This window comes from Cyanistes caeruleus, chromosome 13, assembly GCF_971803275.1.
Source record: "Cyanistes caeruleus chromosome 13, bCyaCae1.hap1.1, whole genome shotgun sequence".
NCBI classification, from domain to species: Eukaryota; Metazoa; Chordata; class Aves; order Passeriformes; family Paridae; genus Cyanistes; species Cyanistes caeruleus.
Genome location: NC_141713.1, coordinates 10,097,026 through 10,124,938, shown reverse-complemented (window position 1 = coordinate 10,124,938; position 27,913 = coordinate 10,097,026). Strand labels below are relative to the sequence as shown.

The following is a 27,913-nucleotide window of genomic DNA, read 5'->3' as shown; positions in this document are numbered from 1 at the left end:
AGGGCCGCACCGCCCGCCGGGAGGCCCGCGGCGTCCCGGCACCGGGCCGGCGGCAGCGGCACCGCGGCGGACGGAAGAGGAAGTGGCGCCGCTCCGGGAGCCGGTGAAAGGCTCCGCGGGGGCGTGCGGAGCCCGAGCCCTGGGAGGCTCCTCCCCGAGCAGCCGGCGGAGGACGATGGGGGCGGCCGGGCTGCTGTGGGCCGCGCTGGGGGCCCTGCTGCTCCCGCTGGTAAGGACGCGGGGCCGCGCTGCCGGGCCGGCTGGGGCCGAACGGCGCCACCGGGCCGGCCCTGGCGGATGGCGCTGCCTGTCGCTTCCCTTCGCTGCCGGCCGAGGGGCTCCCTCCGCCCGCCTCATCCCCGGGCACGTTCCCGGGAGCTCGCCGGCCGCGGCGGGCAGGGCCCGCGCAGCTCCCGTCTCCCGCGGCTGGGCTGGGCTGCCCCTGCCTCCGGGCGCCTCGGGCGGCTTGGGCTGCAGTGCGGCCCGGGGGATTGGGCCTCCCGGCAGCGCCTCGGGCGAGGCCTCTCGGTTCCCCCCACCGGGCCCGGGAAGCTCAGGCCGGGCCAGCTCCGGTCACGCTTTGAGAGCTGAGATATCAAATCTCACGGGTGCCTGCGTGGATAAACCTGGTGGTTAAATTTGGGGAAGGGGGAAGCTTCTAGTATGTGTATGTGTCCTGAGTTTGGCCTCGTTTATCTTCAGTTTTGGTTTCGGTATGGCACATACTCGCAGCTTCTCCCTCTCTGCAGGTGTACATTGTTGTGGAAATCTGGCAGACCACCTTGTACCAAATGGGGTAGTGAAATGGGGAAGTCAGAAACCTTCATAATCTGTTTAGGCAGTATAAAGGGCATGCGTGCATTAAATGCTGTTCCACGAAATCGTTTTGTTCTTGAGGTTTTGTTGTGTACTTAGTTTTAATGGAGTCCATCTTGTTTTGGTAAGACAGGATGCAGAATACTTCTTGCCTGTGTAGGAAGTCACCTTTGAATATGCTCAACAACAGGTGCACAGCAACAGTCTGTTACTACCTTGAGATTGCCTGTGGGGGAAGTAACTTGTCTCCCTTGCTTTTCCTGAGTCCCATGTAGCTGTCACTGGTGTGTTGGGGTTTTCTGAAGTGGTATTTTGCTCTTTAACCCAATGATTTGCTGCTGCTGACAAGGGAAGATGCTTCTGCCCTCTTACAAGACTCCTGGCCCTATGTCCTGCCTCCTTCTTTGCTCTACAGATGCAGTTGTAGCAGTGATGAGCATTGGACCAGGCTATTCTGCATTCTGCCTCAGGAGCAGTTGCTTGACATCAACAGCATGGGGAGTTGGGTTTGGGGAAGGATCACTGCTGCTCTCTGAGCATGGGCTTCTGTTCTCCTGGGTCACAGTGCCTGGAGGGAGGGAGAATTTGTGTGTGTCACACGGTCACCTGCAGAACAGAGAACTGATGGTTGTTCTGTTCATGGCTTTTTTTTTCCCCTGCCTTTTTACGTTTTTGTGGGTTTTATGTTGTCTCTTCCTCCATGCAGGCTACCTTCTCCCTAGTCTGTACCTTTGACTTTTTATATGTCTTATCTAGGTACTAGTTGTAGTGGGTATTATAAATATAGGCTTGGTTTGGTCTCTGTGTCTACTGGTTCATCTGATTTCCTGTATTCTGCATGGCGGGGTTACTGGTACACTCCAGAGCTCAGTAGTCAGCCCAGGCTTATATCCCTGCAGTGACAGGGACACGTTTGGAAAATAAGGGATTAAGAGACAGAATGAGACTTCTTCTCTATCAAAGATAAGGAATTATACAACAAAAAATTTGAAGGTGATAAGGGAAGGAAATATGATGAGACATCTATGTGTCAGAAATGGGAAGGGATTTGTTTGGAGATGAGGGGCCATTGTGAATTGCCTGAACCTGAAATGAAAGGAGATGGTGATACCCCTTTAGGTAAGGACAGCTGTCATGCCTCTTCTCCATGTGGAAATGCTTTTATGCCAGAGCAAATCAGCCTAGGGAAGCAGGTTAATCTTTTCAAGAGATGTTTTTGTGATCACACACTTAGTCTTGTTCCTAAGTAATAAGGTTGAAAATGTGCTTGGTGAGAAATGTTAGCTTTGTATGTATGCTGAGAGTAGGATTTGTTCAGTGGCATAGCCAACTGCAAGGCCACGTACCCAAACCAGTAGCCCTTGTCTGTTGTGAAAGGATACTGAAGTGATTAGAAAGTAACAGGACTTTAGCTGGATGCAAGAGGATTTCCCTGGGGATGTTCCAAGTGAGGCACATCATGTAGCATTTCTTTTAATTTTTAACTTCTAAATGCTGTCTCTGGAGCTCAGCAATGAATAGGTGTGGGTACACGTCATGCTCAGATCCTGCCTCCCTCCACCTCATGAGGATGAATTGTGTGCCCTGATTAATCCCCAGAGAAGGGGAGCTTGCCAAACAAAACATGCATATCAAATAAGCAAGTAATCACTCCTTCTAGGTAGATTTATGCTTGTGTAGCATTAACACTTGATTTCCTGGAACCCAGAAAACACTTATAATTCTATTTGGTGAAGCAGAAAGAGCTTTTAATGGATGTAAGCCTCTGGGGTTTGCACCTGTTGAAGTCTTTACTGCTTTTAATTCACCATTAGTTTGTACTTCTAGATGAATGCACTTAAGAGGAAGGCTTGATCATTTTTGTGCTGATCATAAATCATGGAACAATTTATTTCAGCTGACAGCTGAAGAACTGTTCTGTATTAAACAGTTAATGTGCTCAGGCCCTTTGACACAGTTCTCCCAGCAGATGTTCATGCGCTGGGGCCAATATAATGGATTCCTCTGAAGAAGGTTTTTTGCTATTCAAACCAGGCAGACATAAACCTCTGAAACAATATCGTCACATGCTTTTATTTTCTCTCCAGTTCTCCCTTGCTGCAGAATACAGATCTTCTGCTTGAGGAGAAATGCCTCTCTAGCTCTGTTAATGCTTAGCATTGTGTATCTAACTGTTTAGGCTTCTCCCCCATACCCATCCCTACTTCTAGCTTAGTATGTTAGTGGCTTTTTACACAAATCTGAAATTTACAGCAGTATTTTTTTTTTTTTTTTTTTTGTTTACTCTGATGATGCTTCTTGCTATTGAGGTCGGTTTCAAGACAAAGAGTTGTAATAAGAACATCTTCCAGTTTTTTTACACAACACTTCTTTGAGATGCAAATAATGTTCATTTGTTTTCACTGCTTTATAGCTGTAGCTGCATCTTATCTTTAGTCTGTGCATTTATCCATTTAGATACCTGACCATTATTTTTGCTTGGGGAGAAGTATACATTCCTAACATTATCAGAGAAGTATACATTCCTAACATTATCAAAAGTTTTAAAATTCAGCTCTATTTGTAAGTAACAGGAATCATATTATGTGAGGGACTCTAATCTTGAGAATCACCAGTATTTCCTTGACTACACAAATTCTTCTTAAGGTACACTAGTTGATCACTTTGTGTTTACAGTTACTTGACAAAAAGATATTTTGGGAATTGTCATATGATGCATATATATCTTTATGAAATACATATAAGCCCCTACTTTATTAGTAGGGAAAATTATAGAGTCTGTGAGGAAGGAAAACTCTGGAACTTCATCTCTTTTCCATGTACTGTTCTAATTGCTTTCCATGTAAAATTTCACACTTTTTGGAAGGCACAAGATAGAGTATCTGAAGTAATTTGCATTGGTTTCTTGCTGGTATTCTGCTTGGTGACATGAATTGTATATGTCATAAATACACTGTATTTGCAAAGAGGATTAGCAATATTATATAGTAACTAGGTTCTTACAAATTTTCCAGCCTGCTCTTATGGTCCCCATGTCTCATGGAATCTGTCATTATGTAAAATAATGAGTTGAGTAAATTCCTTTTCTCGTAGTAGTTCTTTCTCTTCTTAAGCTTTTTAGAAGAATGTTTACATATACATAACTGATATTCTGAACTTAGTGTAACTCAGAAAACTCTGATTTATTGCAGGTAGCTGCTGATGAGGGCATCCTGCATGCCTCTGGAAGTGGAGTGCCTCCAGTAACCAAGGAATACTGCATCATTTACAATTCTAATTGGGTATCTCTTCCAAAAACCTTGGACAATGCTGTAAGTAGCTTGTAGACATACTCTCTGAGAAAACTAGAGTGCAATATGAATTTGAATCAACTAAAACTGGTCTTTGGAGTTTTGTGTTAAATACATGCTATACTGAATATTTGCCATTTTGGTTCATGTTGTCCCCTTCCCCAGCTCACTCCAAAAAAAACAAACTATAGTGAACATTTCTATCCTTTAAATAGTTGGTTTCTAGAGTTTACAAAGAGAATACTCTCTCTGTGTTTAGATCCAGTTTTTACGTGTTTATTAATTTTATCCTGTTAATTTTTTTCCCTTTGGGTGTTATCTTTATGTCTAAGTTTTATATTTGTGAGTTAAAGTTCTGTTTATTTGTTTACAAAAATTGATAAACTTCTGAAACTTTTTTTTTATATTGGCTCATCAGTTTGGTGTACTGTTTAAATGTCTTGAAAACAGGTGATGTAATAGGAGATCATCTGAAATGTACTATGATGCTATATTTTCTGAATGTGTTGGTATGAGGCAGAAATAAATATTCTTTAGGCATTCTTATAAACAGGAAATACTTTGTGTTTGGGAGTGATCAAGGCACTCTGCTTTCCCTTCTATTGTTCTTTCACAGACTAACTCAGTGTAAGACATAGTAAAAATCATTTATTGTCCCAGATGTCTTTGCTGTGCCACTTTGGCCACTGGGATGCCTTGACCAAATTAAGAAAACTGACAATCATTTCAAGATAACTGTCGATATGAAATTAAATTTTCAGCTAAGGAGATGATGATGTAAAGTAATACATTATTAGACTAAACAGCTGGTTTTAAACAAGCTTTGTACTTTGGACCTCTGATTATGTTGTATCCATCACTGCTCTTTTGGCTTGTAAAGCCTGGAAATATCACAGAGTGTACACCAGATTCCACTGAACTACAAGTAGTGATTTTTCTGTGTAATCAGTTTCTTATGCTTAAATTACAAAACTGCCTTCTGTGAAATTGCATTTAGAAATAGCCAGATTACTTCAGCTCTATGCTGCTCTAAATGTCCCTCAGTACTGCAGGTTGCAGAAACTGCTGCTGTGATTTTATGTTCCTGAATTAAATTTTTTTTCTGTTACACCTCTTCCTGGCAAATCTCCAGGTAAAGAGCATAGTAATGTAATCATCTGGATTAATTTGTTTGTAATATTGAATTTCCTACTTTAATCACAAATATTTTCTCCCTCTTTCTCTGCAGACTTTCAGCACTCTGGAAAACCTGACTTCTACAGTCCTCTGCAGCTCAGCAGAAGTTCCTTCTGGCTTAATGAAAGACAAAGCAGTTGTAGTGATGAGAGGAAACTGCACTTTCTTGGAGAAAGCAAGAATAGCACAAAGTTTGGGTGCTAAAATGCTGTTGATTGCCAGTAAACCTAAGCTGGTAAGTTACAACAAACAATTTTCTTCTGTACTGAAATAGTGTCTTGTCTGTTTGGTCCTGTGCAGTGTTGTGCAGCTTAGCTGAGAGAAGCCCCAAAAGCAGAGGACCCTGATCACGTGTGGGATTCCAGCACGAGTCATTTACCCTCCCCACAGAGCTGTGTGCTGGAGGGGCTGTGCAGTGCTGGCTCACATCAGCTCAGAGGAGCTACAGCTGAGCTGGATTTTTAAATGTTCCTTGTATCTTTGTTGTTTGAAACATCAAACATGTTTCTGGATCCAAATACTTGTCTTTGTCATTCCCTGATTTCAGTGCCTTCTGAACTCCGTGTAAACATAGATGATACTGGTTTAGATATGTGTGATAAAAATAAGCTAGGGAAATGTAATCCAAAACTGGAAATAAAAAAAGGTCTTGTGATACCTCATTGCTTTTTTCTTCTCCATTGCAGCTGCAAAGTGTATGTACAATTTACGAATTTGTGTGATTATCACAGGAAGTTCATCTTGCTTTAGAAGTAGAAATTAAAAACAGTTTTGATTATCTCTTGTAATACTATAAAAGCACAAGAGCTGTATGATTTCAGAGGTCTTGGTAGTATCATCTGGTTTGATTTAAGAACATTTTTCTTTATTAACCTTTTACAAAGAGTGATGAATGACCTTTTTGATTTATCATTTCAATTTCAGGTTATTTGTAGGAAGATAAAATCTGCTTTGTAAATAGGCTCAACATACTTATCACTTATGCTTTCTTTTTTAGTCTGCTATTTCAGATAACAAGACTGGTTTTGAAGATGTGACTCTTCCAATTGCTCTTATAAGATATAATGACATAGTAGATATGCAGCTGGTAAGTACAGAACTTCAGCATGTTATGGTTGTATAAACTTAGGTATTTGAACGAAGAGATTAATTTCAGGTCAGGTCTGGATGTCTGCCTGATTTGAATATGCTTAGATACTGCTTTCATTCCTAAGAGAGGATGGACATTTAGTTGTGGAATTACTGGTCTTCCCAATCAGGTGAGCAAGAGAGATTGATTGATTAGAACACTAAGAAAGGGAAACACAATATCTAACTGGAGATGGGGAACCTTAGAAGTTTCCTGCTGAACAAGATAAGCTGTCTCTTCCGTTAGATTTGGATACAGGTGCAGGTGCCTGACACACATGAAGAGCTGTGGCCTGAGAGGGCTGTTCCTTTAATGCAGAAGCTTGTACCTACTGGCACCAGAGCTTTCAGGCAAGCAGCACCTGAGCAGGTTGGATCTTGAGGAAAGACTGAGAGGTTTTTTACCTTTGCCAGATGATGAGCTCTCTCTGTATAGTGTGACAGCATCAGCTAAAGAGTGGTTAGGCAGTGTAGTTTGAGTTTCTGTGGGTGAGTTGATGGTGAGATGCCAAATGCATGTTGTTAAAATGCAGTAGTTGTGGTATCTCCTACACTTTATAAGCAGGGGAGTTTGTTTTGAGAGTATTTGGAGTTTCTTTTCCTTGGCATGGAATTTTAGGATAACAAAACATTGCATGGGGTTTTAAAGAAAACAGTAGTTTTTCTTCAGTGTGGCTTTTTCTGCTGTTATTATATTGTTCTTTTGGGTTTTTTCTTTAGTGTTGAATAGTTTTGCTAAGCAGGAATTGTGTTGCACATGTTTTTCTGGGGATAGCAGAGGCTAGCACTGGGTAGTCTTAGCTTCTTGAGTTGCATTTACAAGCTCACTTCACCATTTCTGCTCTTAACCTTCAGAGCTGCCATGGAAGGTTGTCTTAGGTAAGTATGCAAACTGAAACTGCCTAGATTTGTAGGACTTTGGTTGTTTACTGTCGTCATTAAAGACAGGTTACTTGCTGAGCACTGAGATGAATGAGGGTTTGTGCTGTCTTCAGACTGCCACAGTCTTGATAAGTACTGTGGCTGGGTTCAGGCTGTCCTCTGTCTTCAGATTTGTTTCCTCAAGTCAGATAAGTGTTTGCTTGCTGGAGTGATATTAGAATGCCCTATTAATGTGAAAGGTACCTAGGGCAAGTTAGGTCTGGATCTTCTCTGCACTTCTTTTTTATTGCCCAGTTATGCTTGGAGTGGTGTGATTTAGAATCAGTTCTGTACAGCTGGAGTAACTCACCAAAGCACCTCTGCTGTAGAGCGGTGTGCCAGGTGATATCTCATACTGCTGCTGAATCAAAGAATTCATTTTTGTCTCATAATGAGACTGCCTTCTTAAAAGTAGTGGAGAACCAGCCTAGACTGCAAGTGATCTTTCCTGGTTCTCCTCCGTTTCTTTGCCAAAGCTTTCTGTCATGTCAGTGGCAGCTGCTGTTTTGAATGATATGCTCTGCTTGGAATCCAGCAGCCATTGTACACTTCCTACTACAGTTGCATTTCTTGTTTAACTCACTTTAAAGCTTCTAGCTTCCTCCCTTTATTTAGAAGAGAGAGACAGCACCAGTCTGAGGGCAAGTAGTTTATATAAGCATTCTTTTTATTTGACAAGTAAATAATCTCTGTTATATATCTGTTAATCTTTGTTAGCCTTCACCATTAGGGACACGTCTGTTAAGAGTCTTGAGAGCAGTAGCAGTGTGTTAGAAACCTTTTAGTTAGTGGATAGCTGTCTTGCAGATTTGTTACCTGATGCACTCTCTTTCATTCTAGTGCTCCCTGTGGTGGAAGTTGAGATTTAGGAAGTTTTTAGTGAAGAGAGGAACAATAGGAGAAAAAGAAACAATTGCTCTAGATTTAATGTGAATTATACTTTGTAAGATTTATGAAACTTAAAGGAAAAAATGGATTAAGATATGATGGAACTGAATATTAAAAATGTATAAGTCTCTTAGGCCTCTTTTTGGCTTTTTTTTTTTGGTTCTTGTTGCTGTTTGGATTTTTTGTGTGTGTGTTGTTTGGGGTTGTTTGTTTGGGTTTTTAGTTTCTTTTTCTGGGTTGGTTTGTGTTGTTTTTTTTTTACATAGAGGATGCTGTAATTTGAATAGAGTTTTTTTCCCTTTAATGTTATGCTCCACTTCATACAACTGCAGTGTTTCACTAGAATTTAATTTTATTCCTTGTTTTCTGAACTTCCATAACTTCAGGCAAAAAGAATGATTCTGACTTCTTTAGCCTGCAGAAAGGTTATTATCTGCAATTAGAAAATTTAGATGTTGAAATGATTCAGCTTTCTTCATATGTGGCCAATGTATTCCACTCTATTACTGGGCTTCCCATTCAGTCTTTCTAGTGCCAGTTTGATCTTTCTGAAGCCAAACTTGTCTGTCTTGTTCTTCTGTCTTGCTTTTATCTCACATGCAGACTGTAAACAAATCTGGTTTTTTTTCCTGCATCTCTGAAGTCTGTTCTCACTGCACAATTATTTTAGATGTCTGGACTTTGACTGCAACAGCAAACTTGTCTTCCCTACTACTTTCCATTTCCTGTCAAATTATCATCCTTTCTTTGTTTTTTAAATTTCACCTTTCAGTCAAATGAAAGCACCTTGGTTTTGCTTTCAAGATTTTTGCACAATTCAGTACCAGTTACATTTCAGTGTTCTCTCTGATTTTCTTCTGCGTACTTCAGCCGATTGGCTTTTTTCCTTAGGTCTTAAATTTTTTTAAATAGCTTGAAATTGCTTTCTTTTCATTTGAATCCATCTCAAATCGTGTTTGTGTGAAGCTGTTGGTAAATAACTTTCTGTCACCTTGAGCTGTCACTGCGTTCTGTCTGAAGCCTCATGACTGTATCTGAACTGAGTTCTGTGGGTTTGAGAGCTAGAGGCAGATCTGCTGATACCTCAGTGGATCTGTGAGTTTGTATTTTAAGGTGATTGAGTTAGCTGCACTTTCCTGCAGAGCTAATGTCTTTGATAGCACTTGGTTTATTTTGGGGAGGCATTTGGGCTAGAGGCACAGCTTCTCAGAAGTGTGGAAAGAATGCAAAGAGGTACCACTTTCTCTTGTGGTATCTCTGTATTTACACAGGACTGATAATAGATTTGTTTCCAAACCTGACCATCCTGAAAGGTAGCATGGAAAGCATTGCTAGACAGACATATGACATGTCTTGTGCAGTGAGTTGAAAACTTCCTCTCAGCATTGTGTAGATTACGAGTAGGAAATCACGTACATTTGTTCTCCTTATGAGCCAACTTGTATGTTATATTTCAGGTGCTTGGAAGTGAAGTTAATGTGACTCTGTATTCACCACCTTTGCCAGAGTTTGACTACAGTATGGTTGTCATCTTCCTAATTGCTGTGTTTACAGTGGCACTGGGAGGCTACTGGAGTGGAGTAGCAGAACTGTAAGTTTGTTAAATGGAACTGCTTAAATTACATGCACTGCAAAGCTTGTGAAAACTGTCATTATGATCAGTGAGAAATTATTTTCTTTTAGGTTGGTAGTTAAAAAATTAGAAGATCTGTGTGCAATTAGCTGCTTTGTCATGAAATGTTTGAGCACTGTAACCTCTGAAAAATCACCAGTGGTCTTTGAGAAACCTCAAGCACAGATTGTAACAGTCCCTGAGGGATAATGCAGCTCTTGGGAGGAGGTGTGAGTTAATATTTTGACAAATTACCAAATACTCTGTAACTAGCATCATAATTCTCCCATATCCACAACAGAAATTAGGTGTTTTAGTTACACCTTTCAAGTACAGTGATTCAGGAGGTAAATACATATTGTATGTAGTGTCTGCATCGGCAGGGATCTGTGCAGCTGCTCCATCCCAGCTGGTTGTGCAGCACTCCTGTCACCAGGAGCAATGGGAAGCACAGTTTGGTTGTCTGGCTGGCTCCAGATAAAATCCAGCCTGGTTTATGTGTTTCAGCTTTGTGTTTTATCTGGTGGAGCAGCAGAGCCAGGGCTGCAGCAGCTCTAGGACTGGGCAAGGACAAGGAGGCAGCAGCAGTCCCTGTGGAGGGAAGAGGGAGTGCCAGTGCAGAACAAAGTGGCAAAGGCAGGGGAAACAAGGGGTAGTGGGGCTTTCTGCACTGTCCTTGAGGGATGTGCAGCTTTAAGTGGTGTACAGAATTGTTACTAGTCTGGGGTTAAACTGGCTGTAGCTGGCCTTTGAGAGCATGGCATTATTCTGCAGTGTTTCTTGGGTGGCTGGGTATGCTAAATGGGCCACTGTGTGTTGCTACCTTCAGGGTCTCGGGTGGTGTTCTGGTGCTTTGCTCCCCAGAACAACAAGGAGAGGATTGTATGTGATAACAACGGTTTCCTTTTTCCCATAGTTATGCAAATTAGCTTTTTAAAAGAGATTAAAGAAGTAGAAGGAGAGGAGGTGTGTGTGCTTCTTTTCTTAAAGGTTGGATCTGATTATGCTTCTTTTTCACCCTGCAGTGCTGCAGGGTGTGGTTGCACAGAATGCTAAAATAACAAAATGTGGTGCAGACTCCCATATTAAAAATACCTAGATGTAAGTTATTAAACTAGTTAGTGTTCTTTCATAAATCTAGGGCAAGCTTATTTTTTTAAAAAAAGCTGCTTATTCAAAGCATGTCTTCTGAGAAGGTGATTCATCTAACAAGGTGCCTTGCTCCTGTGGGCTATTCTCTTTTGAAGGTAGCTGTTTCAGTGCTGAATTCAGCATTTGGTAGGTAGGTCCTGGGATTCCTCAGGAACACGCTATCTGATGGGCAATTTGCACTAGGTCTGTACTAAAGAGTAGAAGAGCTCTCTGCTCAAAGAACAAACACAGCAATTCAAGTCTCCTTATTTTGCATGGTGAAGTATAAATATGGAGTATGTATGCACAGAAATCTTACTCCCAGTGAAAATCCCCAATTATACCACCTCTCTTTCACTTACTCTAATTATGAGGTGTAAAAGAGGTAGTGCTTAGCTAGTTTCATTCTGCTCACATGAATTGAATGGGTTTTGCAGACACTTAATGTCTAGATGAGGTTTTAAGAGTTAAGTATGATTTTGATTTATTGTAGACATATTTATCAGATTGTCTACATTTAGCCCAATAAATTTTGTAGTCAGAGGTGATGCACTAATAGAGCTCAGTGTGTGCATCCTGAAAAGCAGTTTAAGAGTGTAGTACTACATTTCTTCACATGGATCAGTTGGGTATGCTCCCTTATAGTTGGCAATTACACCATTGGAAATGAGTGCAGTTAATCTTTTCCTTGTGATCTGTGCTAGTTTGGAAATGCATATCTTCATTAAAAACGGAGAGAAATTCAAACAATAACCATACCATTTTCTGTTTAAGTCTAATAATAGTATGAAGAACTAAACTGAAACTTTGTCAGTCTGAATGTTCTATAACCATCAATTCTGGTCATAGTAGAACATTTTCATAATCTGTCATCTGAGGTAATTGTGTTTGTCGTTTTCATAAAACAGTGAGAATCTGAAAGCAGTAGCAACTCCTGGGGAGAGAGAAACCCGATGGAAGAAGGAAGAAAATGTTACTTTCACCCCTGTAACAGTTATCTTGTTTGTTGTCATCTGTTGTGTCATGCTGGTCTTACTTTATTTCTTCTACAAGTGGTTAGGTAAGAAAAAACAAACAATCTAATTTAACTTATTTTTCTACATGATCTTATGAAATGTTTTAAGCCTAAAAAACTAGATTTCTAAACTAAACGAATGCAACTTTTTAAATTATTCTCTCCATGCATGAGTTGAGGGTTGAAAGGATGCAGTTGCTACTTAAAGGAGAGGTTTCTTCAGCTGTCTTACTGCCTTGAGATTGCTTGTTCTGAATGAAGCCATGTGGGGGAGAGGTGACTAATGATGAGCAAAAAAAAATTTATGATTGATATTGACATTCTTGGGAGGATGGCAGTGACAACCTAGTAGTGTTTAGAGTTTGCTTGATGAAAACATGTTTTGCTAGTTGGAGTTTAGTGTTTGGTTTTAGTTTTTTGGTGAGGATCTGGCTAGAAAGCAATTTTTATATCTCTGAGTCAAGTTTTTGCTTGATGAGAATCTTGTCATAGCAGAGATACTCAGAACTCAGCATTTTCTATACTCGTCTGACTATGATCTCCAATGACTGTTGAGCACTCCTATAACTATAAACAGTTTATATCATGAATCACAGAATCCTCAAGTCTGAAAGAGACATTCAAGATCATCCATTCCAAATGTCTTCTCAGTACAGTCACTGTAACCCTTAAACCTCATCACCCAGTGCCAGTCCAGACACCTCTTGAACACAAAATATTGAATGCATGTTATTGTTTTTATTTGCTGTTTTCTATTTTTTGTCACTGATTCCTGTCTTCATTGTTTTTATTTAGTTTATGTTATAATATCAGTCTTCTGCCTGGCATCTGCGATGAGTCTGTACAACTGTCTTGCAGCATTAATAGGGGAAATCCCATTTGGGCAGTGCAGGTATTGTGCACCTTTCACTTACTAAAAATGACAGGTTTCCTCTGGGTATTTCCTGGTTGTTACTTAAGGCAGCATGAAAATACTAGAACAGTTTGACAAATTATTTTCTGTATGGTTTTAATATGTGGGATAGTTACAAAAGAAAATTACAGGCTGCTTTAATAAATATTAAAGGTATCTGTAGCATAATCAACAGTTAAAATAGTTGTAAATTTGCTGCATTACCTTTATTTTAAAGTATTCTGTAATAAAATTTGAAAGCTCTCTTGGCTGTCTGAGCTTGGTTTTACCAAATTCTGGTTGTCTGTCATATGTGCTTATTTTGTTCCTCAAGGAACTCTGTTAAGGGGAGGATCCTGCGCATTTGATGATGTTTGGAGCAAGTACTGCTATAGGCAGCAGAAGGGTTTTTCCCTCTTCTTAACCTGTACTGTACCTGCCAATTTTTAACTTTCAGCATGGATGACACATTGCTCGTGTCACCCATGTTAGAAGGTTGTAGTTGCAGTCCTCACTTAGGTGGTTTGTTACTAGTGCACACATAGGTGCTTCTTACCACTCTGAATTAAATGTCCTGCTTGTTTTAGGGTGTATGGGAGTGTCCCTGTTTTCCTTTCCTGCATTTTCACTTTTTTACTGAATGTTTAATGCAACACATATTTTTTCCCCAAAAGAACAATGCCTATGAACCATGAATGTGAATCATGTGATTTGCATGTTGCTTAATGTAGGACATTCATGTCAGGTGATCCAGTAGCCCATCAAAGGTAGTAATCAAGTAGAAAAGAGCAGGCTTTGTGTCAGCTGCAGGAGAGGTTTTACTTCTGTCAGTTCAAAAACTATCACAGAAAATTGAGTATGTGGTAGAAATGGATATGGGCTCACAATTTTGCAATACATGGTTACTTCATTTTTAATCTTGTATTAGGTGTCCTAAAATTGATTTTTCTCACCACTACCATTTTGTGCAATTCTGACATGGCTGTCCCTCACTGATGTAGCTCAGTGTAATTGTTGCATGACAGAAATGGATTAAACAAACTCATTTGCTTGCTGCCTTCCCTGGATATATTTGCTAGAATGAGGACAGGCCATCCAAGCCCCTCTTGGCAGGTTTTTAGTGCAGCCCAGAGAAGTACTGCAGTTGTAAACACAATGCCACCTGAATCTGTACAGAATAGACAGGCAAAAGAGAAACTCCTGGGGTCACAACACCTTGTCAGCTTAAGGATGTGTGATAGCACAGGTGTGTGTCTTGGCTGTTGAAGGCTTTCTCTTTTAATTTAATTATTTTCTTTTAGGATTACATGTTCCAACAAAACCATTGAAGTGAGGCTTATTTTTCTTGCTATATTCTGCATAGCAGCAGCTGTTGTCTGGGCAGTATTTCGAAATGAAGATAGGTAAGTGGTGCATTCTGACTTAAGAGTAGAGTGAATAATTGGTGTTAATGAACTTCCCAGCATACAGCTAATCCTGGAGCACAGCATGCTTCTAAACTCCAGTGCCAATTTAAAAAAAATCATGAAAGTATTTTGAAGCTTAACAAGCATGGGAGTAATAGAGAACAAAGCAATGCAAATGAGCTGTATGGTAATATGAAATTACAAAAAACTATGAAGATGAGGAAGAACTAGCTTGATTGCTAATGATTGCCACAGAAGAAAAGAGGTGCAGAATAACATAGGGAATAGCTCTACTCAGCAGTAACTACAACATCCTTGTGTTATCAACACCATTTCCAGCACAAATCCAAAACATACCAGCTATTGTGAAGAAAATGAACTCTATGCCAGGCATTACCAACACAAACAGTTACCTATTTATGATCAGAGGCTGGCATAAATTGAACATCTTGAAACTAGGACTTTCATGGTTTTGGTAGCAGTAATCCTGAAAATTTTTTTCTTGCTTTCTGAGAAATTCTCCTTGCTATTTCCAGAAAAATTTCAATTTCAGCAGCAGTTTGAACAACCTGTAAAAATGTTTTGGGTTTTTTTTGTAGGTGGGCTTGGATTTTGCAAGATATTTTGGGAGTTGCTTTCTGCCTAAACTTCATTAAAACACTGAAAATGCCCAACTTTAAGGTACTGTAAGTTGCTTACCTTAAGATAATACTTTGCTGCCATGAATCTGCAAGTTTACAGTCAGGAAGTAGGTTTTCAATATGCAAGAAATATATATTAAAAAGCTTCATCTTTACCATTTTTAATAATTATTAAAAGAAACTAATCCGGTTTTTAATGTTATGCCAGATTAAAACATGTTTCAGTAATGGTACCAGAATCTAGCTGTGTGATACTTGAAAACCCACAGTAATATTTTCTTCTCATTTTTTTTGCCAGTCCTGTGTAATACTTCTAGGCCTCCTCCTTCTATATGATGTGTTTTTTGTCTTCATAACACCATTTATCACAAAGGTATGTCTGTGAATTCATTGTAAGAACAAAAATGTCTCGTCATTGGGAGAGTATTTTTATGCAAACAGGTCAGTGTTTGCAGTATTCTCAAGGTGGAAAAGCTGATTTCCATTTTTCCCCGTGTAAGACAACAATGGCCTAAATTTTTATGGCAATCACACGGTTAAAAGTAAACCATCCCCAGTTAGTGTGAGGGATAGTGTCTGCCCTCCATTTTTTTCCCTTCTTTTTCTTTAAAGAGCCATTTATTGGAATATGCTGTAGTACTTTCTGCAGTGATCATTTGCAGTGTGGTATGAGCTGTGTGCAAGTTTAACCTGCTTTTATTTTGAAGCAGAAAGCTCATGGCAGAAAAAGCTGACATGTTTTTATCTAAAATTCCAGCTACATCTAGTGGACTTGTTGTTTGGGGTTTTTTTTAACATCATTTTAGGCTGGACTACATGTTTTTATCGCCAAACAAAGCAGTATAATACTGTACAATACCGGGGCATTCCCTTTGATATTCAGGATTTTTCCAATCCCGAATTGTAAGTGGAGGTACAAGCAATTTCTATAAATGTAGTATGAAAGTTCTGGTTCATTAAACCACTAACTTTTGAAAAATAACTTAAATTTCAGAATGGGGCAAGTATAATGGTTGAAGTTGCAGCTGGTCCTTTTGGAAACAGTGAAAAGGTATGAACAGTCATCGTGATATGTGCAGCATTAAAGTACTGACTCTGTGTAACTAATTCATAGTGTGCTTTTCGTCATAACTTTCTCACAAAATATAGCCAGCTTCTGCTATTTTCTTATAAGTATTAAATACCTGTTGACTTGGGTTTGATCCTAGAGTGATGGAAACTTGGTGGAAGTCCCTACTGAACGCTCAGCTCCCCATGAGAAAGTAAGGATTGTATTTCAGATACTGGATTTTTAAATTATTTCCTCTGAAAAGACTGTTCTTTTGGGGAAAACCTTACTGTCCAAATTTCTCTTTAGGACCTGGATATCATTGATCAGTATTCTATAGTTAGGTTAATAATCCAGATTTGTTACCCCCTTTACATGGTTAAATATTGTTTTAACTTTTTTTTTTTTTTTTTTTTGTGTGTGTGTGTGTGTGTATTATTTGTAAATCTGAAATTCCAGCTTACCAGTTGCCTTAAGCTTTATCTACTTTTTATGTTGGTTTCTGGTTTTTACTTCAGGTTCTACCTATTTTGAAGTCTGCATTAATGATAAATTAATTATATTTAAACTGTTTATTAACTCAAGCAACCAAAAAAATCCAGAACACCAGAATGCTTTAGATGAGATTTATGTGGCTTCTGAAATAATGTTTTCCAGTTACCCGTGGTTATTAGAGTGCCTAGACTTGAACACTCTGCATCAACACTCTGTGACTTGCCCTTTTCATTGTTGGGTTTTGGAGACATTATTGTCCCAGGTGAGCAAATATTTTTGGTAACTGTAACTTATGAATAAATATTTTGAGTTTTAATCTCGGCTGACTCGTGGAGTTTATTCACAGGGTAATTACTAAATCAAATGCAGGAGTTTGCCTTGATCAGTCAGTGCAAAATACAACAAAAGTCAGAGTGGAAGAAGAAATCTCAGTATGTTACAGGATACTTAAATAGTGAAAGGTTTTTTATTTTCAGTTGTAGTGGACAGAGTAAATGCAAGTCCCATAGGTAAATCTAGTTGTCAGTATTAACTAAATTTCATTAAAGTCTCACAGAAAGCAAATATTCTGTGACTTCGTAGGATTTTCATATTCTAAACTATGTAATTAGAGGTGAGGTAATGTAAAATGTTTTGCCAAGTTTTTCCATCTTTCTCAGAAGAGCTGAATTTGGCTATAATTGGAGTCTTGAGCAAATTACTTTAATCAAGCATGTGCAGGCAAAAATTGTTGAATGTTAAGAGTATGAGAATCCTATTGAAGAAAAGTATTAAAAATAGGTTCTTACACTTCTGTATTAGAGAGCTGAAAATAGCACAATGTAATTAGGTTGCTTGAAAACCCCAAACCTCTAATTCCAAGCTTGCTTGGCTCATATTTCTATTATGGTTTTGATTTTCTAGACTTTCTGTAGGATTTCTTAGACTGGTTTTTGCCTTTACAGAAAAAATACTGAAAGGAGATAAAATACCATAATGGGAAGCTTTTTTATAAATTCTTTATGCTGCTTTCATTTGGAAAATTGGGAAGAAAAAAAAAATCATGACTAAACATTTCATTAATCCTTTTCCATTTTTAATTTTTTTTTCCCTTGAAGGACTTCTGGTTGCCTATTGTAGAAGATTTGATGTTCAAGCAAGATCTTCTTCTGTATACTACATTTCCTGCACAATAGGTAAATTGTGATATTTCAGCATGGTTGATCTTCTTGATAGCTTTTTTAAAATGGCAGATCTAGATGGTTTTCATCAGGTAAGGTTCAATGTTGTCCAGAATCTCTTTAGGAACTCTTTTTAGTGTGCTTATGTATACTTAAGGTGACTATTCTTTATGATCGTGTGTTGCTTTAAGAAATCTTGCAAATATAGGGCAGCCTATTGTTTCTCTTCTAAAGTTATATTAACAAGGAAAATATTGCTTAAAAAGAAATTCTATCTTACTAATTGATTGACCTAATCTAAAAATTCTCCTGTTCTTGATTGTGTATGTATGAATGTCTTTTAATAGCTTATGGCGTTGGCATGGTGCTGACTTTCATTGTTTTGGCATTGATGAAGATGGGGCAGCCTGCCCTTCTCTATCTTGTACCATGTACACTCGTCACAAGCTCCCTTGTTGCCTGGAGGCGCAAAGAAATGGAGAAGTTTTGGAAAGGAAGCAATTACCAGGTAGGCTGGAAGCCTTGAGTAATCTGTTGTTAATTCCTTTCAGTATATGCTTCTCTGCGAACTTGGTGATAGATCACCAATCCAGTTTTTCCAAGTTTTCCTGAGATCTTCTGGAATTAATAAGGAAAAGTTGTCTTTAATCTTAGGAAATGTTAGTTGAGTAGTTGACGTGGTGGGGCAAAACTCAAGGGAGATGAAATAGCTGGTTCAGTACTCAGGGAGGGAAAGTAATTTGCTCTATCTACTTCAAATGTTTTCTTGTATTTTAACATTCCTCATCTATCATCTTGATGTGGTATAACATGAGTCACTGAACTAAGCATGCAGACTCCAAACTGTGCTAGTTCTATATTAGAGACAGTTCCAAAAAAACGGGTGATCACCTAGAGCTTTAGAAACTTTCCATGCATCACCAATGGCCTATATCATCAGGATTGTATGGAGCATTCAGGAACAAAATAGTTGGGTTGTATAACTGCTTCCAATCACAGCACACACTGTGGGCACGCTGTCTTGGATATTCTTTATTTCCTCCTTGGTTATGTGTGACAGTACCCAGGAATTGCAGTTCTTAAAATCCCACTTGCTGACACGTGCATATTTCCCCTGATGTGACTTGCTGTAGTAACTGGGTGTGCCAGTATCCCTTGGGAGCTGGCATTTATCATAAGACAGAGCAATCTAAAGATTACTCTGTGTTTTGCTTGTGACCTAAGTTCAGTATTTGAATTGAAGCACCATCATCTCTACCTAGGTCATGTTGAACTTGGAGCTTGGATAGTCTGTTCTGGGGGAAGGTGGGTGTCAAATTCATGGTGGACAGAAGCAGCTCCTGCTTTTTCAGTTTCTGGATTGGAAAGTTTAAGTGGGTCAGTGCAAGTGAAGAGTAACTCTTGTAAAGATAAAACTACAGGCACCAGCTCCTATAGTATCACTAGCAAAATGCTACCTTTTGTTGGTTTAATAACTACATCTGCTTCAACTGGAGGTTGGCTTAGGTGTGAAATTACTCAGGAGATTTTCATCTTTAACTAAATACCCTGTCTTTTGGTTTACAAAATCAACTCCTTCTCTCATAGGTCCAGTGAATAGAAATGTTTCTCTGTAGGCCAGAATTAATATGGCTTACTGTGCATTTATATATCGAATGGTGGCTGTTTGCTCTTCTAAAATAAACAAGGTCGCATTTATGAAGCCCTGTAACTCTGGGTTTGTTGTGGGGAAAACACTTTGCAATTTAATTTCCTCACCTAAGTTCTGAGTAAGATTGGCCTAAGTAAATTTGGCAGGTCTCCTTAGCGACAAAAAATTTCTTGCACTTCTTGTAGAAAAACTCATACTTGAAAGAATTATGTTGCCATAGTAGTTATTTCATGTCCTTTCAACTGGTTTTGTGAAGGATTAAAACTACTCTGAACTTCAGCTTGTTTTGAGTCAGATGACTTCATTTCTAGCACAATTTAAAATATTGATTTCAACTCCCACTCCACCATCCCTGAGTTAGACTTGTCTGTAATTGAGCGTGCAGTTGAGCTCTGTGTAACTTTACTAACTTCTATTTTTCTATAACTTTCTGAAGAATATTTTTATATTAATTTTTTGTTCACAGAGAGTGTTATTCGAAAATATTCAAAAAAATCCAAGCAAATAAATAAAACCCCAAACAGCCTTAACCCACACAGCTCCAGGGTTGAAATCTCCAGCTTTCAGTGCTCACTTGGAGGAGGAAGGTTATGCAGAGGTGTCAGAAGACAGGTTTTTGCTACATCAGTGCTTGAGGCTCAGGCAGAGCTGCCCCATTGACAAGGGTGGCCAGACTTGTGTAGAGGTTTGCTTTGCTCTCATGGGAACAGAAAAACCTTGAAGAGTTGCTAGAGCAGTGTCCTAAGAGTAGGGGTAGAAGAACATCTACAGTGCATCAGGTGACTAAACTTCATAATAATAGTCCATTAGTTACCTTTTTGGGGTTTGGGGGTTTTTCTGGTTTTTTTTTTTTGTTGGTTTTGTTGTGTATGATTTTAATAATGGAATGAATTTTATTTAGGTATCGGACTCCTCCAGGACGCCTTTGCTACAAGGTGTGATTATGGCCTTCTTTTAATGCAACTTTAGTAATCATCTTACAGTTTCTTTTTTCTTCTTTTTCCCCTTCTGCTTCCTCTTTTCAGTATTTTCTGCATCTGCCTCTTAATTTTGTATTAATTACTCAATAGAAGAAGGTAGAACTGAAGACAAGATACCAATCTGTATTCACCCTTAGCTATTTTGGGTTTTTTATTTTTTAAAGGAGTGCAGGAAAACATTAAGTAGCAATGGAGCTGTGATTCCTAAGCCTGAAGGCAGGTTTTGTATGCTTCTCTGCTCTCTAACTTCGCAAACCATAGGACTGTCTTCAAATATTTGCAGTTGGTGTTAGTTCCTCTTCTGTCACCTATATTGCAGTCCTTCACCTGATTTTTCTGTCACTGTATAGATGTGAAAACCTGCTTAGTGCTGAACAACAACTTTGTTGTTTGTAACTTCTGTTGCAATGGTGGGCATTATAAATTTGCCTTTAGTAATCATGTCTGCAGCCCTTCTGTCATTGTCCTGCTCCACAGTGTTCATCCTGTCCTGTCTGCACTGCTTGCACAGGGCTGGGGAGCAGGGACTGGGACCTTGTCACCTCACTGCTGCACCACTTCTGGACTGCAGCGAGGTTTGGCCTTTCTTGGCAGCAGCTCATGACAGCTAACACTGATAGCATTTATTTTTGCTGTCCACACAGCTTGCAGAGAGCAGTGCAAGCTTTCAAATTTCAGCTTCTCATGGAATTTAAGCATTTAAATATAATCTTGAATTATAGTTGTGGGAGTTACACGTGTATTTATAAAATGTAGGGTGTCTGTTTTGAAGACAATTTGGAATGGTGAATTCTGTCTGCCTGTGTCTTAAATTCTCAAATTAAAAATACTTTTCTCATTAGCTTCTTTCTTCTAAGAAAGAGTACTTCAACAATTTAAGTCTCATTAACAAGCTTTAATAATGAAAAAATTAGATATAAACCAAAGATGGTATTAGGAAGTGGGAGGGGTTGAGTGCGAATTAAAAGCATATGGCCAAGCTATTTTTATAACTTAGAATTCTTCTGTCCTGCTGTGTGCACTTGAGTTCTTGGATAGGTTTGTTAAAATCACTTTTTTAGTTTCTGCTTTATACATATGACAAATGCTTGACTCCCTAAGATAGCTCTGAGGTCCCATAATTCATAGCTGAGGTAATTTCTGTTTCTGCATAATGATGCAGTCTTAAATTCTTGTTATGCTCTGTGTGGCTTTTTTATGGTGTAGTCTTGAGCTATAATGAGTTGCTGCACAGAAAACATTTTAACTATTCACTGAACTGCAGAGATTTCTTGGAAGAATAATGTACTTACTTTCCTGCCACCTTACTGGCAGTATTGCTAGTATGAAGTGTAAAATAAAGGTTTATCTAAGTTTCTGGATTGCTTATACTCCTCATAGATGCCTTAATTATAAACTAATTTCATACTTATTTTCCAGTAATTCATTTAATTTTAGAATACTGGTTTTTGTATCAGTATAATCTATGAAATAATTTTAGCAAAATCATGGAAAATCTAGTGGCCTAATGCAACTTAAGTCTTCTACATGGAGTAGTCTTGCAACTTGTTGGAGTTTGTCAGTTTGAAGTGTTTAACACGTCTTATCTCTCTTTAAAATAATAAATCAGCAGATTTGTCACTGGCATGTTACACAGCATGCACCTGCTGTTTAGTAAGTTTTATAATCACATTTTTAGAGACTTGAATCCATCATAACTGGGAGTAGTTAAGAATTTCATGAATGCAACATTATTGCCATGAATCTTGCAAGCAACTGTGTGGATAGGTACTATGTGCTCTTACAGGCAGAGATTTGTACTGCCATTCCTGGTTTGGCTCTGTGGAAGTGTTTTTTAAGGGGTGAGTTTGCTGGTTTTAGTTCTTAATAGCTCACCATATTAGTAGATAGGTTAAACAGAAATGTTTTACTTACAAGGCTGTCCTAACACTTCCCCCTTAAAAATTGTCAGAAAATCAGATGTGAGAGCAAAGCTTCTAAGTCTCTTCCACTTCAGAAATGTTTGTGAGCTCTCCACGATGTACAGTCAGATTTGCTTTGCCTCCTTCTTAGCTTAAATTAACAACTTTGTCTGGGATTGCAGCAAGTGCCTTCATCTCGCAGCAGTTATCATAAAGATTCCTGCAGCTTCTGCTGAGGCTTTGAGGAAGGGGTTGTCCTGAGAGAACCCACAGTGGAGATGCATATGTGGACAAAACTGCTTAAATGCCATCTTGTACTTTTAGAGTGGCACCTGCTGTCCCCAGCTTTAAGTTGTGGGCTGTCCTTCTGTGTGGAGGAAAAATTAAAAATGGGATGGCGTGGCTTTTTTAGCCTTGAAACATTTATATCAACATCCCCCCGTCCCCCCAACACCCTTAGAGTTTTACAAGACATTTGGTTTTAAAGTTAACTTCAAAATCTGATTATTAAGTGGAGACTTTAAAATTTAAATATAGGTGCTGTCTCCAGCATTTATACAAAAGAAAGTATATTTTTTGCTTCTTAGTGTTGTATGATTACCAGAAGAATCTTTGGAATACACTGAATTATTGGAAATAATTTTAACTCTATTTCTAGAAGCATTTTGTCAATTTAATAGGAAAGGACTGTGCAAAAATGTTTAGCAAAATTACTTTCTCTATGCCAGTTATTAGATGATTCTCCCTAGGTTGGAGGAGGATATATGGCATGACTCAATGTAATATGGTACTTTGGGGGAAGGTTGTTCTTGTTTTATCCTGGAAACGAATACTTTAATCCTCATTCAAAGGGATGGTTTGAGTTCTGTAATTGTAGGGAGTGTTTTGCTTTTGGTGACTTTTGATGTGGATTTTTGGTTGCAGTTTAGAGGAAAATTCTGGATATACTGAAATAAATGCAAGATTGTCATTAGCACAAGAGCTGGGTATTCACTGCTGGGCTGAGTGTGCTGCTGCTCTTAGCTCAGTCCTGAAGTCTATTGGCAAGGCAAGACTGGTGCCTGCCTTAGTTCTTACTGCTATGGTTCTGGCACATGAAGGGAGGGTTGTAAAAGATCTTTTCTGGTCTTAGTCAGATTGATACTGTGGCCACTGGGCTCTCCTAAACCTTACCCAAATCCCACTGACTTGTTTTTTGGAACTGTCATCTGTGTTTACTGCATAGCATGCTGGTGTGGCTTGACTGTGAAACAGCTTGTTTAAGCAAAAGTGCTTTTGATAAGGTATGTTTGTGTACTTTCAGTGAAACAATTCTGGTGGCATAAAAGAAGGAATGGCACAGAGCTGGTTCATAACTAAAGAATAGAAAAGTTAATTGAACAAGTCTTCTTACCCTGTACACAGAATTACACCACACTAAAGTGTGTACAACACAGCAGTCTTAGAGCCTGGCTTTGTCCTGGCAAGGATTCTGAGCAGGTGCTTGTAAGACAAGAAAATAATTGTATGGAAATTTGCCCAGCTTAGATCAGAACCCACACAGTGAGCAGCTGTTACACAGAAAGACAGGCAGGATATGCCACTATGAAAGAACATAAGTAGGCTTTTCCACCTTTTGATGCTTAAAACATAATCTCTTGTCCTAATAATGCTGCTACTCTGGGCATATGAGCTCCTTGGCACATTTTGTTTTTTCAGCATTAGTTGTACTATTTCTGTGTCTTCTGTCTCTGGCTGTCAGCTACCCAAACTGTCCAGTTCTCGGCCTCTTGTTAGTTATGCTCAGTTCTGAAGCCCTCAAACTGATGGTCTCAGTTTGTCACACTAACAAGCGTGTGTATTACCTCTATAATGCATCCAATGCCTTGTCCCAGAGACAGAGCCTTCATTGCCTCCAGCAATACAATAGTGGATAGGGAAACAGGCTGCTTTTTAGTCAGGACAGCTACAAATTTGTCTTGAGTTATTTCAGGCAATCTAATCAGTAACACCAATGCCAGCTATAATCAGTCTCTATAGTAACCTGGTTTAGATTCTGTCCTGTTGCAGGACTATGCAGTTCCATTTCCTTTATCTTTTTTAAAATAAAAATTTACAAAGATATGTGATCACTACAGTTAGTTTTGACTAACTGTAATATAGGTAGCCTTTACAGCCATGGTAAGAGAAAATTAGTCTTTTCTGTTCAAGCTATTGCTTGCTACCAGTAAATGTCAGGTAAGATCCTAGAGTCTACTTTCAGTTGTGCAAGCTGTATTTTTGAAAAATTTGTGTAAGCCCAATTGTTTTTGGTTCTCTGTGTTTAATAATTGAGATACTTCTGAGTTTATTTTCTTGTAGAGGACTCGGGTCCTTGGTTGGAGAATTTTTTTGTAGTAGAAAGCATTAGCTAATAGAGCTTTGATTATTTGGCTTAAATATTTTTTCTGACCTATAGAGGATCTGTTAAATGTACACTGCTAAAATGTACTCTAACACTTGTTTAATTATATTTCTCTTAGCTAACAAATACTTTAGATCAATGGAGTAAAGCAGTATTTCTTCATAAAGAGCCATCCCTTTTCCCTTTTTTTTTCCCCTCCTTTTTTAGATGATGGAACACCTGGATTACACAGGAAATGAAGAAAGCACAGCATCAGCCACTGAACAGCCCGGAGGACAATAATATGTGGGATCCTGAATTAAAATAGCATTTGAATTTTTGACAGCTGAATTACAGTAAATTTGGTGAAATTTTACAATAGAGTGTTTCCCACTCTGTATAAAAGGGTTTTTTATTCCTGCACCTATATTTTTATGGAAAATACTGTTAATAACATAAAAGTAATCAAAATAGAGTCGCATTTTTACAGCTAAACCATAGCTAGTAAAACCGTGCCTTATTTCGATTTAAATAAAAGGATATTTTCTATGCAATTTTCCAACCGTGTTTCTATACAGTATATTTTTATAAAATTTGCTTGCCCGTATCAGCTTAAGTGAAGTGTTCCTTTAAAGTTTTGATTAAGACAAATCGGGTCTCTTTGGAAAAAAATAAAGTACCCTTCATATGATTTCTTTGCAGATTTTGAGTGCAAAGTTTGATGTAATGTAACTATAGCAACTGAAGGATGTGACTATAGTTCCATTACGAGTAAATCAATGAAAAGTGTGTATGTCAATGTACATTGTGAGCCATAAAATAAACAACAGGGGAAATTGAGTGTGGGGTTGTAAGCTCTTCCTCCCCACTCCCCTCATTTATCACTGGCTTATGCCTTAATTGTTAAAATTGTTAAGATTTGATGCAAGTCTTTGGATTATATACCTTTCCAAACATATAAAAATAATAAAAGAGGGGAGGTACTTACACGTTGTCCTGAAAACTTCTGTACAGCTCCTGGAATAGTTGACAGGCAACATGCTGTGAAAAGCAAAAGGTTTTTTGCTCAGTGAGTGCTATTTTAAGGGATGGGATAAAATGTTAACACTGGCCTGTTTCTCTCACCTGTTGAGAGTAGGTGTGTATTTGTGGTCTTCATTTGGCTGTGGATCAATTCAGAGGGGTAGGGGAAGACAGGACAGATTTCTTTTTATTTTTTTTTACCTTTTGCATCTGCACCATACCTTTTTTGAAGTATTTTTGAAAATTCTTTGCAATTCATAAACAAAACAGGTTTGAATAGTGCTAGTAGTACCTGTGTTAGCTAAGGCAAAGGCATGTGTTTAGCTTGTTTAATCTTAATTTGTTCTTGCTTTTAAAGACTTGGAAAAAGGATGAGTAGTTTAAATCATTAGTTTGCATTTAGAAGAGTTTGCGTTTGTTTGACACCTGTTATTTTTTCAGGAAACTGCAAATTGAGGGGGATTAGGCGTAGAAAACTTGTATAGCTGTAATGCTAACACTTGACACCAAAGAAAACTGGAGAAGGCAACAAGGGGAGACCACTGAGTTCACTTAGTGCTAAGGTCAGGTAGTTGTTAAAACATTTTTCCTATTCTTTAAATGAATGTCATTCCTATAGCAAGTACAAGTTCAAGAACTTTGGAGAAAACAACTGAGTAAGCACATGCTGGGCAGTGACAATGGAGGCTTTCCTGCAGTGCCTCGTGCAAGTGCCTCCTTTGTTTGAAGGTCACCTCTAGACATTTGTACTCAGTTTGGGGCATGTCAGCTCAGAAAAAAATTACCCTGATTAAATCTAGTTTGGCTAGATTTACTTTGGAAGTAAGTTAATTAAGACAATTGAAAATCTGTATTGGCAGTTAACAAAGGCTTTCTGGAAATTTACCTAATTTATATCAAGTTTAAACTTTTGTTTGCAAGAGTCAGGAGCAGACAGATCAACAGCCTGGATATCAGTTGTTGCCATTCACAGTGATTGAGCGTGGTGCCAGTTGATACGGGTAAGATAACTCACCTTGTTTGCAGCTTCCCTAAGAAAACAGAAATTACAAGCAGTTTTTGTATGTTAGTAGTTCCGCTCCTCCCCTTGACTCGAGCTTGAATTGACAGCCTCAGAATACAGTGGTCATCTTCTGTTTTATTTAACTGGTATTTCATAATAAATTACAGCATACCTCAGTGTTTTAATAGCAGACTGAAAATGTGTCTTTTGATGTGTTATGCTCTTTGACAAGCCCAGTATCTGCCAAAGTTCAGTGGTTCTGGAGAAGTTTCTAAAAATTCCTGAAGCAGATAAAGAAGTCATAACTCATTGTAAGTCATGTACAATTGAAAGCACTCAGAAGCTTCACAAACCTATGTAAGATGACTTCTTTGTCTCTTTGAAATCTTCCACATGGAGGATTTATTAAATTTTCAGCTGTAAGTAATAACATAATTGGTATAAATAAAAAAGATCTTTGGCAACATAAGTGTATTCAGCAGCTGGCTGTGGAAGCTCTGTCTTGTTCTGTGCCTAATAGTGCTCCATGCTTGATCATGCCTGAGGTTTCACACATGTGCTGCCGTTTAGTGGGATGTAAACTAACTTGTTTTTCTTTCAAATGCTTAAGTGCTTTGTTTACAAAAATTATGAATGGAGTTTAAAATTTTATATCAATAGTAGGTTAGTATTGACTACTGAAATGAGGTTTTATAAGTTCAGTAGAACTGATTGCAACACTTCTAGCAATTTTGAATGGTTTTAATATTAAATTTGGTTGGGCTAAACACTGTTGAAAGCCTTGCTAGTCATACTTCAGTAGAAAAAATCTTACTACCTTTTCATTGTATGTTTACTGACAGCAGCCCCCTTCCTTATGACTCTTAAGTTATCACCTTAAAAATGTTATTAATAAATGTTACTTGGAAAAAATAGTTGAGTAATTGCTTTGTTCTAACTCATCCTTTTCCTATTGTGAATGTTCATGGAAAAACAATTAACACTTCATAATACCAAGTTAATTAAAAATCCATAATGTACCCCCATGAATATGTAGCTGCAGTTCTTCTTGATGTATCAAAGTTATGATTCTGTTTGTGTGTGATGGGTTTGGTTCATTGTTTTTCTCTTCTTTTTTTAACCCTGGGATGAAGAGGGAGGAACTGAAGTGATTTGAGCTACATCAGTTTTCCTGGTGTGACTCAGTAAATGCTTGTTATACAGCTGTTAGTGCTGAGGCTCCGTGAAAGTACACCTGAGAAACATTGAGCTGGAAACTTCACAGCTGCAAACTTCTCAGTGGAAACAATTTCCCTGCAGTCAGCCAGGAAATAGTGCTGCAGAGGCATCCTTCTGCTGAAGGTGCTTAGCCATGAGGGCAAGCAACAGCCAAGC

At 38.6% G+C, this 27,913-nt stretch overlaps 1 protein-coding gene across 4 annotated transcripts; it reads left to right on the top strand.

The window, feature by feature from the left end:
- Positions 1 to 27,568, top strand: SPPL2A (signal peptide peptidase like 2A). 4 transcript variants are annotated; one of them, XM_086849912.1, is made up of 17 exons: positions 4 to 229; positions 4,008 to 4,127; positions 5,335 to 5,517; positions 6,280 to 6,369; positions 9,677 to 9,810; positions 11,871 to 12,022; positions 12,773 to 12,869; positions 14,171 to 14,272; positions 14,875 to 14,956; positions 15,215 to 15,289; positions 15,911 to 15,967; positions 16,125 to 16,178; positions 16,622 to 16,721; positions 17,557 to 17,634; positions 17,967 to 18,127; positions 20,172 to 20,205; positions 24,742 to 27,568. In XM_086849912.1, the coding sequence occupies exons 1-17, from the start codon at positions 176 to 178 to the stop codon at positions 24,771 to 24,773; spliced, it is 1,605 nt and encodes a 534-aa protein (XP_086706038.1). In that variant the 5' UTR covers positions 4 to 175; the 3' UTR covers positions 24,774 to 27,568. The 4 variants fall into 4 exon arrangements, with proteins under 4 accessions (XP_086706040.1, XP_086706037.1, XP_086706038.1 ...); XM_086849914.1 differs by lacking the exon at positions 16,125 to 16,178 and having other exon boundaries at positions 1 to 229; XM_086849911.1 differs by lacking the exon at positions 20,172 to 20,205 and having other exon boundaries at positions 1 to 229.
- Positions 27,569 to 27,913: the final 345 nt, after the last annotated feature.

Coding starts and splice junctions, on each gene's coding strand:
- SPPL2A (XM_086849911.1), top strand. CDS start 176: ATGGGGGCGGCCGGGCTGCTGTGGGCCGCGCTGGGGGCCCTGCTGCTC. Junction 15,290..15,910: donor TAACACCATTTATCACAAAG/GTATGTCTGTGA, acceptor CTTAAATTTCAG/AATGGGGCAAGTATAATGGT. Junction 16,722..17,556: donor TGGAGACATTATTGTCCCAG/GTGAGCAAATAT, acceptor TTTCCCTTGAAG/GACTTCTGGTTGCCTATTGT.